The following is a 15,965-nucleotide window of genomic DNA, read 5'->3' on the forward strand; positions in this document are numbered from 1 at the left end:
ATGTTGTCGCATTGTTTTATACAATGGTCCAATCAATTAAATTATTATATTCCAAAACGTATCCCAAAAAATATTCAATGTTTCATGTTTGTAATATACCGTAGCCTACACAAACAAAAATGTGTATGGACTTCGTGAACACAGCTTTGGTCAATTACACTGCCCTTCTCACCAGTCATGATTTTACGCCAGGCACGTGTCCTCTGCCGTTCTGAGTGTAGCTGCACATTTTGGCTTTACCTGTACTTTCCATTGAATTGAATTGAATGATACTGCCATACTGTTAGAAGAAGACTCTCCAGTACCGTGTATTTTGTATCGAAAATGCAAGTAAGTTTAATACATTTAAACTAACGGGTAAGGACAACATTAGCAAAGTAGCTCGCTATGGCATTAAACGTTAAAGTTATCGTAACTCAATGGCAGACATTTTCGTTTTTTTGTTAGTTGTACACATGGCTATGGCAGCTAGCTAACATCTTACAAGCATGTGTGTAATTTTTATTTTAAATTAAATCAGTACTTTTAAAAGAGCTTGGGTCAAGCAAATGAGTTGATATTTCGTGGCTGCGATCCGTAATGCATGCTATTTGGAAAGAAAGGTGTATAATGTTCACGATAGTAATTATATTACTATAGGAGTCGTGTAAGTCATGCGGTTACCTCTCTTTCACATACAATTACATCTCCGCTAACATGGCTTTACTACTAGATACTCTCGCTCTCAATTCATAATGTAGGCTTAATTAAGTTTTTCCCTTTGCCAGTCATGAATGTGAATCAGGATCAGTTGTTCTCGGCCCTGAAAAAGGATGTGCGATCCTTGTTGGTCTCAGCCAAATTTGGCGTTGCACCAGACCAGCTCAAGCGTGACTACCAGGCATTAGTCGGTCACCCTCTACCTCTGAGGGTGCTTGGATTCCGACATGTTCTTGACATGGTTAAAGAGATGCCTGACGTTGTCTATGTGGATTATGGAAAAGATGGCAGTATGATGTTAAAAGGTAAATGCTAATACCATATTAAAACATTTGATCTAATCTTTATTTTAATGTGTCCACTTATTCCCCAATATCTTCATATCCTCTTATAAATCCCTCATATATTACTAAGCCTCATGTCATTGTAACATACTTACACATGTCATAATTAAGTGCCTTTATTGTTCAGCTGTTTGTGATGAAACCACAAGAGGTATTCGGGAACTGGTGGCCAAACAGCGGGCCACCAAGGCCAAGCCACCTCTCCGGCGGACTCCTGTCAGGTCCTTTGGAACAAGCAGACTACACTACCCACAGGTCAACTTGCTCATCATGCCAAGACGGGTCTCTGGCCCTCCACCGCTCCCTGCACATCTGCGAAGCCAGCTCCGTCAGCTTCTGTCTCAGGGCCCGCTGAGGTTGTCCGAGTTAGAGCAACGCTATGCACTCCGTTTTGGACGACGGCTGCAGCCTGGATGCTATGGCTATTACTCTCTTGCTGAGATGCTCGCCGCCTCTACTGATATGATCGCCGTTGAACAGAGCCGGAGTGGGTCCCTACTCAATCTGAAGAGCCCTATTACCTCACTGAAGAGCTCTATTACCACACTCAGGCCGGTGACACCCTGTCACAGTGCAGAAGCTCCCCAGCACCATGTGTCCAGTTCAGCGAGCAGGCCGTCTCCATGCTTAGGTGTGAATGTGGAGTGGTACATTATGTCTTGGTTGATTTTATAGAGCTTGGGTTTGACAGTAGCCACGTTTGACAGCGTGTTCACATTTCTTTCAATACGGTAGCTTTATGGTTTAAACAATACAAATGTTTGTAAAATTGTTGTAGAAAATGTTGCAATGTTAATTGTGTTGTGGCTCTTTTAACCTATCCACCTCAGTTTCAAAGGAGAGTCGGCCTCAGACTGAAAATCAGGACAATGTAATTGATCCACATGTGTCAGAAGTGCCAACTACCAACACTGACAGGCAGGATGTAGATTCGGCTGTGGATCGTCAGTTCTTTGAGAAGTCTATATTAAAGGTTTGTTTGTCTTGAGCTCAATCTCTCCATCAATGTATCCATTACGCAAACCATTTTAATTTAAAGTACCTGTCATTTGGAACAAAAATGAGCATTGTTCAAATTATGAAACCATGACTTTTGGGACTAAAACCAGCTGTGTCTGCTATGTTTCTGTGTGTGAGCAGCTTGAGGAGCAGCTCCGGCAGCAGATCATTGAGTTTGGGGATGCGGGCACAGTCAGCCCGGAGTTAAAGGCCAAACTCCAGCAGGTCAGTCAGGGTATGAAGAAAACCAACCTCTTAAGCTACAGTTAGAAATGCCATTTGACCTTTCTCTGTGTCATGTGTCCCCAGATCGTGGCTGAAAACACCAGTGGAATCGCCCTCCATCAGCTCCCCCTGGTGTACAAGGTGGGAATGACAGGCTTACCTTGCGCTGGCATTGGGCAGATACTGTAGAGACTGCTTTAGAAAAGGTTTATTTCTTTTTAAACAAAATACACGGGTACGAAGAGCCTTTTTCCATACAAAATCCTCCTTTTTTTCTGGGAAATCTTCTTGGTAACTCTAACAAAGATACTGAAGACTAATTTAGTATAGTTTTAGTAAAAGTGTTTAACAACTAGATAATCTGCATGATGCAACAGCTGTATTTACTTAGGAGAGTCAACAAGTTTTACACTAGAAAGCCCTTTTTGTGATTAGGCAGTTAGAGAATAATGAATGATTAGAATAACATTTGCAGCCATAGTGATGGTAAACATCAAGAATGTCAACTTCCATAATATCAGACATATCTCCTTTTCATGTTGTCACTTGACCAAAACCGTTATCAGTGGGGCAAGATTATTAGTGTAAAGTATCAATTTGGCTTTTGAGTTCTTTTGCTTTTCATGGTTTTAGTTTTTTAAGATCATACACCTCTCTGCCCTGTTACCAAATCTGAGGAAAAGTAACTATGGACAACACATTGTGTTGTGCAAAGGGAATCAAAATCACGTGTGTGTGTGTGTACGTGTTATCAGGTTTAGTTTCCAGTGTGATGAGGTGGTTGTCTTGTTTCATATTTAGTGTGTTGTCCTGTGACCTGTGCTCAGAAACTGTTTGGGGAGGACCTGCCCCTGGCTGAGAGTGGCTTTGTGAATGTCTCGGAGCTGGTGGGGGCCATGAGTGACGTCCTCTGCGTGAAACCTGACTCAGAGGAGGCGACTGGTCACCTGATGGTGATGCAAGCATCAGACACCTCAGAAAAGGGCCACTACTTCAGCTGTGAGGAGTCCCACTGGGATAGAACCACAGAGGACGACACTGCAGATGACCTGCAGGTCAACGCTGAGCAGAAGGTCAACACAACTCTCCAACAGGTATGGCCACCTGCATCTGTAAGCAATCCTCTGCCTGTGTAGCTGTTAAACATATGTGTGGTTTGTCAAACTTTGTTGTAAATTCCATTGTGTGTGCAGGGCATGTTTGTGTGTCAGGGGTGCAAACTCGTCACCTTTTGGCGAAATTCAGCGAACGCAAGCTGTCATGAATATTTTTTTCAAGCTTGTTCGTTTGGCCAACCCATTTCATCAAGACAGGCACGTTTTTTTTTTATTTCTAGTCTTCGGGTAGCTGCCTCGATGCCGTAATAGACCGGTGTATAGAAGACATGTCTTTTTGTCATGTTTTCGCGCTTAGATTTTTCAAAAGTTACTGAGAAATAGACACTGTTCTATCCGATAACACCGTTATTGTAACCAGCAAAAATGGTTGATGTCATTTGTGAACCGTATGACAGTTTCGGACCTCTCTGGCAGCATCTGGGGTAAATGTACATGGGTCTACAATCAGACGAAAATTGTTGGTTTTGATCGTGACAAAATAATTCTATCTCGGACTCATCTGTCCAAAGAAGGGACTTCCAGAAGGCCTTTGGTTTATCCAAGTGCTCTCGGGCAAAGTTGAAACGGGCAGTTTTGTTCTTTCTTGAGAGCAGAGGCTTCCTTCTAGCAACCCGATCATGAATGTCATGTTTATTCAATTTTCGTCTGATTGTAGACCCATGTACATTTACCCCAGATGCTGCCAGAGAGGTCTGAAACTCTTTAGAGGTGATGTGTGGGTTGACTTTTACCTGATTTATTCTTCTTCTGGTGCTTCTTGGTGATGGTCTTGATGGGCGTCCACTTCTAGGCAGAGATGCGGTCATGTTGAATGCCCTCCATTTCTAAATTATTTGTCTTGGATGGATGGATGGAGCTGGAATCTTTAAGAGATGGTCTTATAGCTTTCCCAAGACTGATGGGCTGTCAGAACCTTCTTCCTGATGTTCTCGGATATCTCGTTTCCTTTCGGCATTGTTGATCTGTGTGGGTACACCTTGGCACTACAGTAGTTTGGTTGGTTTCCTCTCTCTTTTAATCTGTGTTGCCCAAACCTTTCCCTAAGGATGTCTCAGATGATCGGTTTGCTTAATTGACTAATTAAGCACCCAAATAAGTTTCACTGAATCTGTTACCTGCTTAACTTTACCAATTCAGCTGGGGGTTCACTTACTTTTGAAATGGACTAATTCCATGTTTCATGTAGTCTTTTGGCTACTCAAACAATTCCCTCTAAAAAAAGTACATGCAAATGATAAACATAAACCTGACATTCCTTCTATGGAAAATTGGTGATGAAAAAAATGAAAAATCATGGTAAAACAACAGAAAACTCCTAAGTGGTCAAGGGGTTCACATACTTTAAAGTGGCACTGTACTTGGGCTGTCAATACCTTCTTCCTGATGTCCTCGGATATCTCCTTTCCTCTGGGCATTGTTGATCTGTGTGGGTACACTAGGCACCCAAATGTGTTTCACCGAATCTGTTACCTATGCAGCTGGGGGTTCAGCTTACTTTTGCACATACACTAATTCCATCTTTCATGTCGTTTTTTGGCAATTTTCACAATTCATGCAATTGATAAACATAAACCTTACATTTCATATATGGAAAACTGGTGATGATAGACTAGGAAAATCGTGGTAAAACAACAGAAAACTCTTAACTGCTCAAGGGGTTCACATGCTTTCAAGCAGCACTGTATATAATATATATTCCCCGGGGAGCATGCCCTGGACCCCACTAGGGGGTTCGCATCGTTGTCACCTTTTTCATCCCTGATGAGTTTGCACCCCTGGTGTGTACGTATGGTTTTGTGTACCTGTAAGTGTACATTGTATGTAGATATGGTTGTGTGCCTACATTTCGGTGATGAAGTGGATGCACCTTTCTTGAGTGTGTGTTGGTACATGCCTGTGTGTTTGTTTGCCTGTACACAGGTTTTGGAGCAGGTCCCTGTGGAATCCGTGGTGCCCCTCGATGCTGTGCAGAACCAGAAGCTGAAGGCTCCAAACCAGCGTAGTGAGAGAGAGCTGCTGCCCGTGCTGGTGGAGCATGTGGAGTCACCTGCTCACTTCTACGTGCGCTTCGAGGGCCAGGAGTCTCGCATGCTGGAGGACATGATGCTGCAAATGAGGTTCCGCTCAGTGCATTCTATTTGGCATTTTTTTATTTGTGTAAAGTTTTTACTACTTCAAGAGCAAACCTTAAGAAACTCAGCTGGCTTGGTTCATAAGGAGCAGAGATGATCGATGAGCTGACATGTTTTCCTGTCTCCAGGACCTTTTATGCATGCCCAGAGATGAGCCAGCGCTACAGGCTGCTGCAGTGCTTCCTGCGGCCTGGGCAGGTGTGCTGCGTGGCCCCTAGGGACATCTGGTTCTATCGGGTGGTCATCCTCCAAGTGCTAGACAGCCAGCAGGTGGAGGTGTACTACGTAGACTTCGGAGATGTTACCACTGTGGACAGCGACCGCCTCTGCTTCCTCAAGTGTGTGCCTCTTACTCTTACTTGGTCTAGTCATTGATGTGGTTGCTTTTGTTGCACTAGCTGTATAGTCTGAAGGGTCTCAATGCATTTAATATATGATAGTTCTATGCTAAACCTCAAGTAGGTGTTCAGGGAGACACAACACAATGATGTGGTGTTTATGAAATGTATAATTGTAGAGTAGGAGGCAGCACAACATGACAACAATGGCACAGTCTTCATGTTCTACACTGCAGATAACAGTGAAAAGATTGTTTTTAATTTCAGGGCATGCTACTCAACACTCCCCGCCCAGGCCATTCCATCATCTCTCTCGGGGATCAAGCCAGTTGGGGTAATGTGGAAAACCAGATTTGTCTATCCTGTTGAAATTAGGCATTCTTCAGGATTGTTTGGCCTGTAACCATGTAAGATTGTCTATAAGTTGCAAGTTGTTAATATCATAGCTGATATGGATAGTGATTGATAAAATACCTTGAGTATGTGACTAGATGATTGTAAAAGAATGCTGTCACTAGTGTTAATCTAGTGCTGCCATAATAATGTAGTATAATATTTAACCATATACTGATGAAATGACTGAATTACTATTTGACTATAAATAATAACTACTACCACGATTAGTATAACCGTTTGTAGTAACATGTAAATTAGGGATGCACCGATACCGATACCAGTATCGGGTATCGGGTCGATACTTTGTTAAAATACTCATACTCGTACTCGTTTTAAATTACCGATACCAAAAAACGATACCCAGGGTTGCGTCTGAACGCGTGTGGTTTCTTCTCCTCTACTGTCTTTGCCTGGCAGGTGTGAGAGGGCCGAAGTTGCATAGAGGCCGAGAGCGGTATTGCAGACAGATAGAGATTTTAGAAAAAATATAGCTGGTGTGGGCAAAGTAGCTTCTAGGGCAGCGAAGTAATTATACCCAAAACACTGTTGTGAACAAGTAAGGTCCACATTTGTGTAGCGGCAAATAACACAAAGCCACAACGTGACGGAAGTTTTTTTGTCTGCCGTGGTTTGGCAAACAAAACCATATAGTTAGTTAGTTTGGCTAACGGAAGCAAGCTACCCAGCTAGCAAAACCGTTAGCTTACGCAAGCCACCTCCACACATCGTATCCAAGCTGTTATTGAATCGATTTCAACTTCAAGTTCAAACTCAACTTAACACGTACGACGGTTATTTTATGTTTTGCAGTTAACTTAGAACTGCTGTTACATAGGCTAAGTGTAGGGGCTAGCCTACTGTCATTAGCCATTATTATTGCCATTTGCTACGGTTGATTGACGGGGACGGGATGTATTTGTTTTCTCCTCTTTTACCCGGACGCATTTAGGTCTCGAAAGGAGGACATGTCAGGGTAAAAGAGGACGTCTGCCTTGTCTTGTGTTTCAGTTGCTTGATGTTTGACTGTGTTAGGAATCTTGTTGACTTGCTAGTTCGGCAAGTAGCCGCTAGCAAGACATCCCGTTAGCGATGTTAGCAAGGTTGTTTTAACACTCTTGGACATTGATGCTAGTATTACAGGTTTTTTTTCTTTCGTTTTTCCACCTGATGCTAATATTAAGTGCTCTTGCGTTAACTTCTTTGCAATGTTATTGTGATAGCTATGTTGGCTAGGTTGCAAACAACTTCACTAACAGTCAAAGATCAGGCAAGTGTGGCTGCAAGAACGTAGCCCAGTTCATTGTCAACATTCAACTCTAGTAAGAAATCGCTATACCCAGGCCCGGGGTGGGTAAACGGGAGAATCGGGAGCTTTCCCGGTGGGCCACTTCACTTCTGGGCCGGTCGAGAATTTAATTTTTTGACATTTGTCACGTTCGTTCATCTTCTCTTAAAGTAGGCTAAACACGTTTCACATTCTGACACCGCAGCCTCGGCATGGGTTGTACCATGTGAGGAAGTTCTCCCGTCCCAAATAGAGTTGGTTGGGTCCACAGCCCGTCTTTTCCAAAAAGTTTTCTCATTAGACTGCTGCTGGGCCGGCCCAAACGCATCGATACGAGGCAGGGAGGATGGATGGGAGGAAAAGGCCAGGAGGGGCTGAAAAAGCCAGTTTGAAATAAAGAAAGGCATTGGAGGAGGATGCTGCCAAATGTGCCAAGTTTACCGATTTATTTTCAAGAGGTAAAAACACAAGTGGCAACTGGTAAAGAGAGACATAGGCCTAATTATTAGCAACGTAAATATTCGGCTAGCATTGTAGCGTTGGTTAATATCGTTGTAGCGTTGTAAACCTATTCGCAAGCAAAATATTACATTTAATTGAAATATTAGCCTTTTTATATCACCCAATATATGGTAAAATGACTCCTGCTGAAAATGATGAGCACGAAATGTGCAATGAGGAGGCCATGACTACAGGGACAGGTAGAGAGGTTAACCAAATAAACAATATGAATTAAAGTTATTTAATGTAAGAAAGAGCAGTACATGACAGTGCTTGATGAAAGAAAAGAATGCCAGGGGAAATTTTAGATGATGAACCAGTTGTCTCATCTGATGTTGCTTTCGAAGTGAATGTCCATAATGTTATTCTGGACACTGTGGCAGGTAGCATGGATAGGAGGTTTTCAGCAAATGCAAAACTTGCCTCAGATTTAGCTTGTCTTGACCCTAAAAACATTCCTGAAATAAAGATAGATGGGCTCCCTAACTCAGCACTCCAGGAAATCAGCAAATGTCTGCTTACATTTGATTACAGAGTTACTGTTAGCACATTACAAACTGAGCTGTCTAGCCTGGCATACCAGTGGGAGAGACTGAAAAAGTCCTCTCTTGAAGGTTGTACTGTCTGGGCATGTAGGCTAGTGAGATGGCACAGGAAGGTCAGGAGGATAGTGGCGGACTACCATATATGGAAGAACCAGAGATGGAGCTTGAAAGCGGGACCTGTTCCTCCTGCAAAAACTGTGCCATTTGTGCCCATTTAATACTCTCACTGTACAACCTCCTCACAGATGCTTATCATGTCATTAGGTAAGCATATAAGTTTGGGTTGACTTTGTCCATCACACAGGTTGCATGTGAGAGAAGCTTTCCAAACCCTAACATTTGTGAAGAATAGGCTTCGAAACTCATTGAGTCAGGAGAACTTGGAGGATTTAATGTTAATGTGCACAGAAAAGGAAATCCTCATGTCTAGAAGCAGTGACACAGTTATAGATAAAGTGGCTGAAACCAGTGCAATGCTTAGGCAGTTACTGATGCTGTAGATGCTGTTGGTGCTATTCTCAATGTAACTGTTTACTGTACTGTGAGTTGAACTGTAAACATTAGATCAATATCCTCGTTGTTGAAGAGTGGGATTTCAAATGCTTTATTTATTTATTTCTGCTTTTGTTAATTATCAACCTATCCTTGTGGAATAGCGGAATATTTTTTGTTGACCTCTCAGTTTAAGTGGATTATTATTTAACCTTTACATTATTTGTTGAACCATGGTATTAATAAAAAAAAAAAATCTGAATAGTAAGAGCTGAACTGTTGCTTCATTTATCCAATTTCCGCTACCATGGAAAAAGTGGGCCGGTCATGGGCCTGAAATTCCCGGGCTGAAAAGTGGCCCCACTCCGGCCCTGGCTATACCGTTGTGCTGCCTTAACGGCGATTTGGACTCATTTTAAGATAAATGATGACAGGAGTAAGGCACAGTGTAAGATCTGCACTGTTACAGTGTCGAGGGGCGGAAAGGAAAGTACTTCGTTTGACTCAAGCAATTTGATTAAACATCTGAAGACGCACCATAGTGCAAAGTTCACTCATGCCAGTGGCGCAAGAGACCAAAGCAACCAATCTTTACTGACGTCTTGCAAAAGAAAAAACCGCGCACGCACTCAGACAGAGAGAGAGAGAGAGAAGGGGAGGAAGACAGTTGTTGATCCTTTTGTAACTGAACTGTGCTCATGTTCTTATCCAGGAATAGTTCTGTTCACTTTTTGTTAAGCAGACTGTGTTGTTAACTATGCAGCAAATTTGCCATCTGTCTATATTTACATTTTGTCTAATGTGATGATATTGACTCTTTTTTTTTTTGTTAAAACCAGAAAGCTCTGTTTATTTTTGGTTTGGGATAGCCTTCTGTTAATGTTGTACTATAGGCTTGACATAACCTGCAGAGGATAAAATAAAATCTTTCATGGAAACCAAATCTTGGAAGTAACGGTATCGGTACTCGGTATCGGCAAGTACACAAATACAAATACTCGTACCCGTATCGGTTTGTAAAAAAGTGGTATCGGTGCATCCCTAATGTAAATGCATCTCATACCTTAGTATCCCTTTAAAAAGAATGAAGTCTTTAAATTTACATTACATTTGAAAGTATTCAGTCACCTGTACATATTAAGACGAGTATTATAAGAAGGACTTTAAATCAGGAAAGAACTGGTCCAGGGCATAGGTAGATGATTGATCTTCAGCTTTCCTCCTTTAACACAGGGCTGCTGGACAGCAAGTGCCATTGGATGTTTCCAGAAACTGTGCTGCGATCGACTTCTGGTGGCGGCCATAGACCGTTACCGTGGTGCTTTCATGCAGCTCTTTCTGTGTGACACACACACCCAGGAGGATGTCTATGTCCACAGCACCCTTCAGACGGAGGGACATGCGCTACCCTGGGCTAAAGCAGAGTACTTGGAGGTTAGTACCCTGACATGGGTGGAGGTTTCACTGAAAAATCTCAACATATATCTAGCTCTACAGAGACACCTCATACATCTAAGTCTTAATGATCAAAATTCATGTGACATTGTGAAAAAGGCCTTGGTTGTGGACATTTCAGTGGCAGTCTACAAAGAGACCACAATTCAGATTGAAATTCCAACACTGATGTATTTTAAACTTGCAGACACTGCAAAAAGCTGTTACCACAAACATTACAGCGCTAATATGTCACAGGCTGCAGCTACAACAAAGGTGTTTGAGAATTATTTTTGTAAGGACCATACCCAAACAGTACAGAATGCTACATAAGTCCTTCTGTCAAATTTGACAGAGCATCAAGCAGATGTCTAACTGAATAGTGCATACGTGTATAAAAGCAATGTAAATGTGATATCCAGAAATAGTTTTTTTTGTTCTGTTTTTTTTTTTAGACATCTTGTAAGTCCAACCCAGTGTCTTTGTACCTGGGGGAGGGTGAGCTCCAGCCGGTGAAGATCCCAGAGACTGCCCTAGAGGAGACGCATGGAATTACCACAGTGGTCACAAGCAGCCCAGAGCAGGTGACCCAACTGACCATCAGCCCCACAACACTATGGAGCATCATATTATTTATTATCTATTATCTATATGTGCACCTTTCTTCCACTTGGTTATCAACTATCTAAATAACAGAGCCCAACACTCCTCTCCAGAGCATCGTAGTGACTTCTCTCACCTGCCTAACTGCTAGCCTGAACCATGTTCAGTTTTCGGGTGAACTCCGTTAGTTGTTCTCTTCCTCTCCGGACTGCCAACTTTGCCACTCATGCTAATAGCAGTGGTGAGAGATGTGGCTAGCCTGTAACGTTTGTCTGCAAAGTGCATCGCTCTAGACCAGAACGCATACTGTGGGTATGCAATCAATCGAATGGACTGTAAACTGCCTAGGTCTTGAACATGCTAACGTGGGGTTGGCTTACTATATTAAAACCTGGAACAGACCCCACTCAGCTATGGTTCTGATTTTCCAGAACATGAAAATGGCTAACTTACTTGCCTGGTGTGACTGCCCCCATGTCAAGCAGTCCGTAGCTAGCTATCTGGTGCTGTTCGTCACCACTGGCATTAGACCCTCTTACCCAGGGAGTCAAATCTAAAGGTCCTCTGCCCAAACCGCAAAACACAGTGTCCATGATACTGGCCTACCTCGCTGAGCTGGAGGACATGTCAAGCGTGTTTGCATGTCCGCACTGCCTGACTACACTATGCTCTCCACCTGTGGCTCCGGTCAGGCTGCTCCACAGTGGGCTTGGCTGTGGTTGCGCAGAGGCACCTGTGGCTCAACCTGTTAAACATGGCTGGTAAGGACAGAGTGCATTTTTCTGGATCAGCCCATCTCCCCAACCGGCCTCTTCGGTCCAGCCGTGACTGATATGCAGGTGGCTTATCAGTTTCTTCGCACACAGTGGCCAGCCCTGCCTCCCAACAGCCACTAGAGAGTGCCATTGCACTTCAAATTCATCAGGCCAACAGCTTAGCTTCTCTTGGAGCATTCATGTACAACTATACCCTGGGTATTGGAAACTATACGCAGAGATGACAAACAGAAAACTGTGCCTGTGTCCCATGTCCTAGAGTGGTCCGCCTCTGTACTGAGAGAGGAAATAACATACTGCAGGAAAAGGCCATCAGAGTTGTCCCATTGTTGTGTCCCACTTCATTGTGTCAAAAGGGTGTGGGGGTGTGTGCCCTATGCTAGACATAAAAGCCCTAAACAAGCACTTCAGTCATTATACCTTCAAAATTGTAACTCTGTACAATACTCTGTAGAGATTTGCCCTGATTATATATAGTGGTTTACATCCGAATGTTAACCCGTCATCCTCTGCACAATGAGAATGATATTCATCATTTTTGTGTTTCTTTAAATGTGGTGTAGGAATGGTGCATGAATACATGTGAGTACTAGTTGTTTTGTTGAGTAAATTATGTTTTTTTTTTAGTGCACTGATCTTGTCACTGAGGCCAAAATCCTGGAATCTGCCCCCCTGCCTAATGTTCCCGTCCTGGAATCTGCCCCTCTGCCTAATGTTCCCGTCCTGGAATCTGCCCCTCTGCCTGACATTCCAGTTGTGGGAGCTAGAGCCCTCCCTGTGGAGACTGTAGCCCTAGATGACATCCCCAAGACGCATTCTACTGACATCACTGAGGTCATTGTGCTGCTCAAAATGCCTTTTCACACATTCACAGTCTCCCTCACAGTGCAAAGCCATTGATTTTGCAAGGCACTGCAAACAGGGCCACGCTGAGGTCAGGGTATGGTAATGATTTTCAGTCATTTTGTGCCAACCCATTTGAGCTCTTGTTGGGTCTGTTGTATTAACCAAACATAGCATTTCATATTTCATTGTTTTGTGTGTGTACATTTTTGGTGTGTTTCAGGATGAGGTCCAACCCAAGGTCAACCCTTTTGAGGCTCTGCTTTGTAAAGACATGTTGATCTCCAGTGACTGGGACCAAGGCTGGAATCCTGAGCGACACAGAAGTGAGCCCTCACTAGAGATTGAGAGCCCAGAGAAGCCCTCACTAGAGATTGATCATGATGACAGCATCCCCAAGGTAAGAGAAGCTCACATGGAGTTTTACACACAGAAATACCGTCTTTCCAGACTATTAACTGCGATTTATAAATTGATTTAGTGAAACCTCTGCAGCCCTGCAGCTAATGGGCTGAATTGTGTAATTTTAGCCTATTTGGGGCTATATGAAAGTGTAGGCCAAAATTAAACCAAACCAAAATGAAGGGGTCCGATCTAAGCTGTGTGCCAGGCTAAAATGCCTTACCAGTAGTTATTTCAACACAAACTCCATTGCATGAGGTAAGATGAGGTTAGTCAAACAGTAAGAGCTTCACAAGCACTCGGTCAAACAGAAAATCACTGCACTCTCCTGGTGATGCTTCCATTAGCTCATCAGTATCTGCTTCAGTGACCACTACCTTTTCTCATAGTTTATGGCCTTCCCTTAAGAGCAAATTTAATTGACATTTTTGTTTTGTTTTATATACATACACACACAGAGAACCCATTTTCTGGCATACATCTCCTAACTACCGTGAACCCTGTTCCTGATCAGCCTCCTTGAGCAGTGAAAATGAATGTTCCCAGTCATAATCAGGACAAGCAAGAACATGACTGAGTTTTAATGGCATCTGCCATGATGTGGCACAGACATTCACTGCCTCACTCATGGCTCCTTCTTTCTATTTTCTGAGGCGAGGCTCTCAGCTGTTGGCTGCATTCTCCTCCTGGGTTGTGGAATGAGTTGATTAAGTTAGATGCCTCTGACCTCACAGCTCCCCCCTGTAACCCTCCTCGCCTCTCCCCATGATCAGGTATTCAGAGTGACTAAATCATTGACTCCTACGGGCCTGAGCCCCCACCAGGCACGCTGGTGTTGCATCCGAATGAACTCCACCCCCCTCACCTCAACATAAATAATACATGGTGGCAGCGGCCAGGAAATGGAATTCATCTGGGCCAATTCTTTGTCCTTCTGAGTAATCCATCAGATAGTGGGACGGACTGCTAAATGATTCATGCTGATGTTGTCCATAGGCCCTGTTCTCTGTGATGCTGCACATCTTCTTGGGAGACCAAGCCACAACGAGGACATGCTAGAAAGATGAGCATCTGGCTCTTCTAGGGTATTGCTTTTTTCAGCCCTCAGGAGGGTGGATGTTTGTGTGTTCTTACATGCCACAATCATGCTCCTTCCTTTTTATTGAGTTGATGTGTTCTGTGTCCAAATCACTCCTTGTAGTTCTCCATCTTGCACTACAGTAAGTGCTTTATGTGGTTATGATCTCATCCAAATCTCATCTGTATAGTGAATCTTGTGTGTTCCCTGAACCTCGGGAGGAAGATTGCAAATGAAATGCATTCAAAATGCTTTGTCTACTATGGCACCGTTTCTCTGGCAGAAGATCCTCATTTAGCTTCTTTTTCATCGCCTCCAGGGGTTTTGTATTTTAATGAAAATCTTCAAAAGGAAAAAGTTACTGGCTTCATTCTGACCACACACACGAACTTCTCACTCTCTCACACACACACACACACACACACACACACACTCACAGATACTGGTGTATATTTAAGCCACATGATCTAAATGTTAATTGCATAGTTTTAGTCCTTACATGTCAGCATAATATTTTTGACTTAGAAGTACTATTGTGTTAAAATGTATAATCTACCATGACTGGTGAGCTACAAGAGAAAGGAAACTGAAGTTTGGCAGTGTAGCAGATGGCATGTTGTTTACCGGTTCTAACCATGGAGGACTGTTTCTTCCATTTCTCTCTAAAGTGATGACATTTTCTGCTTCTGATTATCTGACATATTCTCTCTTGATCCTCAGCAGGAGTCATTGCCTTACTCGGTCTCTGCTGTGAAGAGTTGTGCCGTGGAGCTGTCATCACCTAGGACAGAGAGCTCACCCCCGGTACCCACACCATCCCCAACCTACAGCATCCGCACCCTTGATCTGAAGCAGGGGGAAATCTGCAGCACAGGTAGAGCAAACATGGGTCTGACAAGGGGGGGGTCGTCTTGTGAAGTGAGCGTCTAACAGTTTTTCAAATGCCCTAAGAGTGACTGCCAGAGAGAGAGAGAATTTTGGGCAAACTGAGCTTTGCACAGCAGATATGTTTCAGATGATTTCAGAATTCTTGAAGTTTCTTAAATGAACCCACAGGGAGGTAAATAAATGAACAAGCAAAAGCCTTGCCCTCAGGTGACTCTCACTAAGTGTCTTGTGCTATTTCAGGTGTGGAAGCATCCTCTTCGATTGCTCCTGGATTCAGCTTCCCGTTGTTCAGCTCTGGGGGTCGGATCACTCCAGACAAACTGTTCCTGCACCACGCCTCCCTGCTGGCGCTGAGACCAGCCACTCGCATGGCCGCTGGAGTGCACCTCCTCAAGTGGTAACCTGGCAAATGTAACTTTTGTATCTCTACCATTATATATCAATCAAAAATTGTAAAAAAAAAAAGAAAAAAAAAAAGTGGTAACCTGGCAGAACCTACTCGATCTGGAAGAGATCAAATAAAGTGTTGTAGGTTTTGTGTGTTAGGATTGTGTAAAGTTTGAAGTTAAAGGCACATTCCTTTATATTTTATGTGTGAACATTTGGATCAAGATTTTTTTTTTTATATGTTTATGTGTGTTATGTTGTGACCAAATACAATGATGTTTTTGAATTATTTGTTCTACACAATTTTCATTGATTTCAACTACTGTTGCCAACAAAAAAGGAGAAAATGTAATTGAAAAAAATGACATCTTTTCTAATAAATCATTCTTTTATAATTGCATGTTGCCATTGCTTTATGAGATGAGACAAGGTAGATAAAAATGAAATGGTCTGATTCGTGAAAAGGCTTTACACAGCTTA

General features: G+C 43.0%; 1 protein-coding gene across 1 annotated transcript; it reads left to right on the top strand.

Annotated features, from left to right (window-relative positions):
- Window positions 1-769: 769 nt before the first annotated feature.
- tdrd5 (tudor domain containing 5) lies at window positions 770-15,055 on the top strand (the record flags this gene model as incomplete). Its single annotated transcript, XM_080860543.1, is given in 15 exon segments — window positions 770-1,004; window positions 1,171-1,674; window positions 1,874-2,016; window positions 2,184-2,267; window positions 2,352-2,408; window positions 3,095-3,361; window positions 5,306-5,502; window positions 5,646-5,855; window positions 6,123-6,189; window positions 10,308-10,508; window positions 10,964-11,092; window positions 12,515-12,724; window positions 12,954-13,130; window positions 14,931-15,012; window positions 15,015-15,055. Coding segments are annotated over 15 exon segments (2,604 nt in total).
- Window positions 15,056-15,965: the final 910 nt, after the last annotated feature.

The sequence above is a fragment of the Sprattus sprattus genome (assembly GCF_963457725.1).
Source record: "Sprattus sprattus genome assembly, chromosome: 2".
Classification (NCBI taxonomy): Eukaryota; Metazoa; Chordata; class Actinopteri; order Clupeiformes; family Clupeidae; genus Sprattus; species Sprattus sprattus.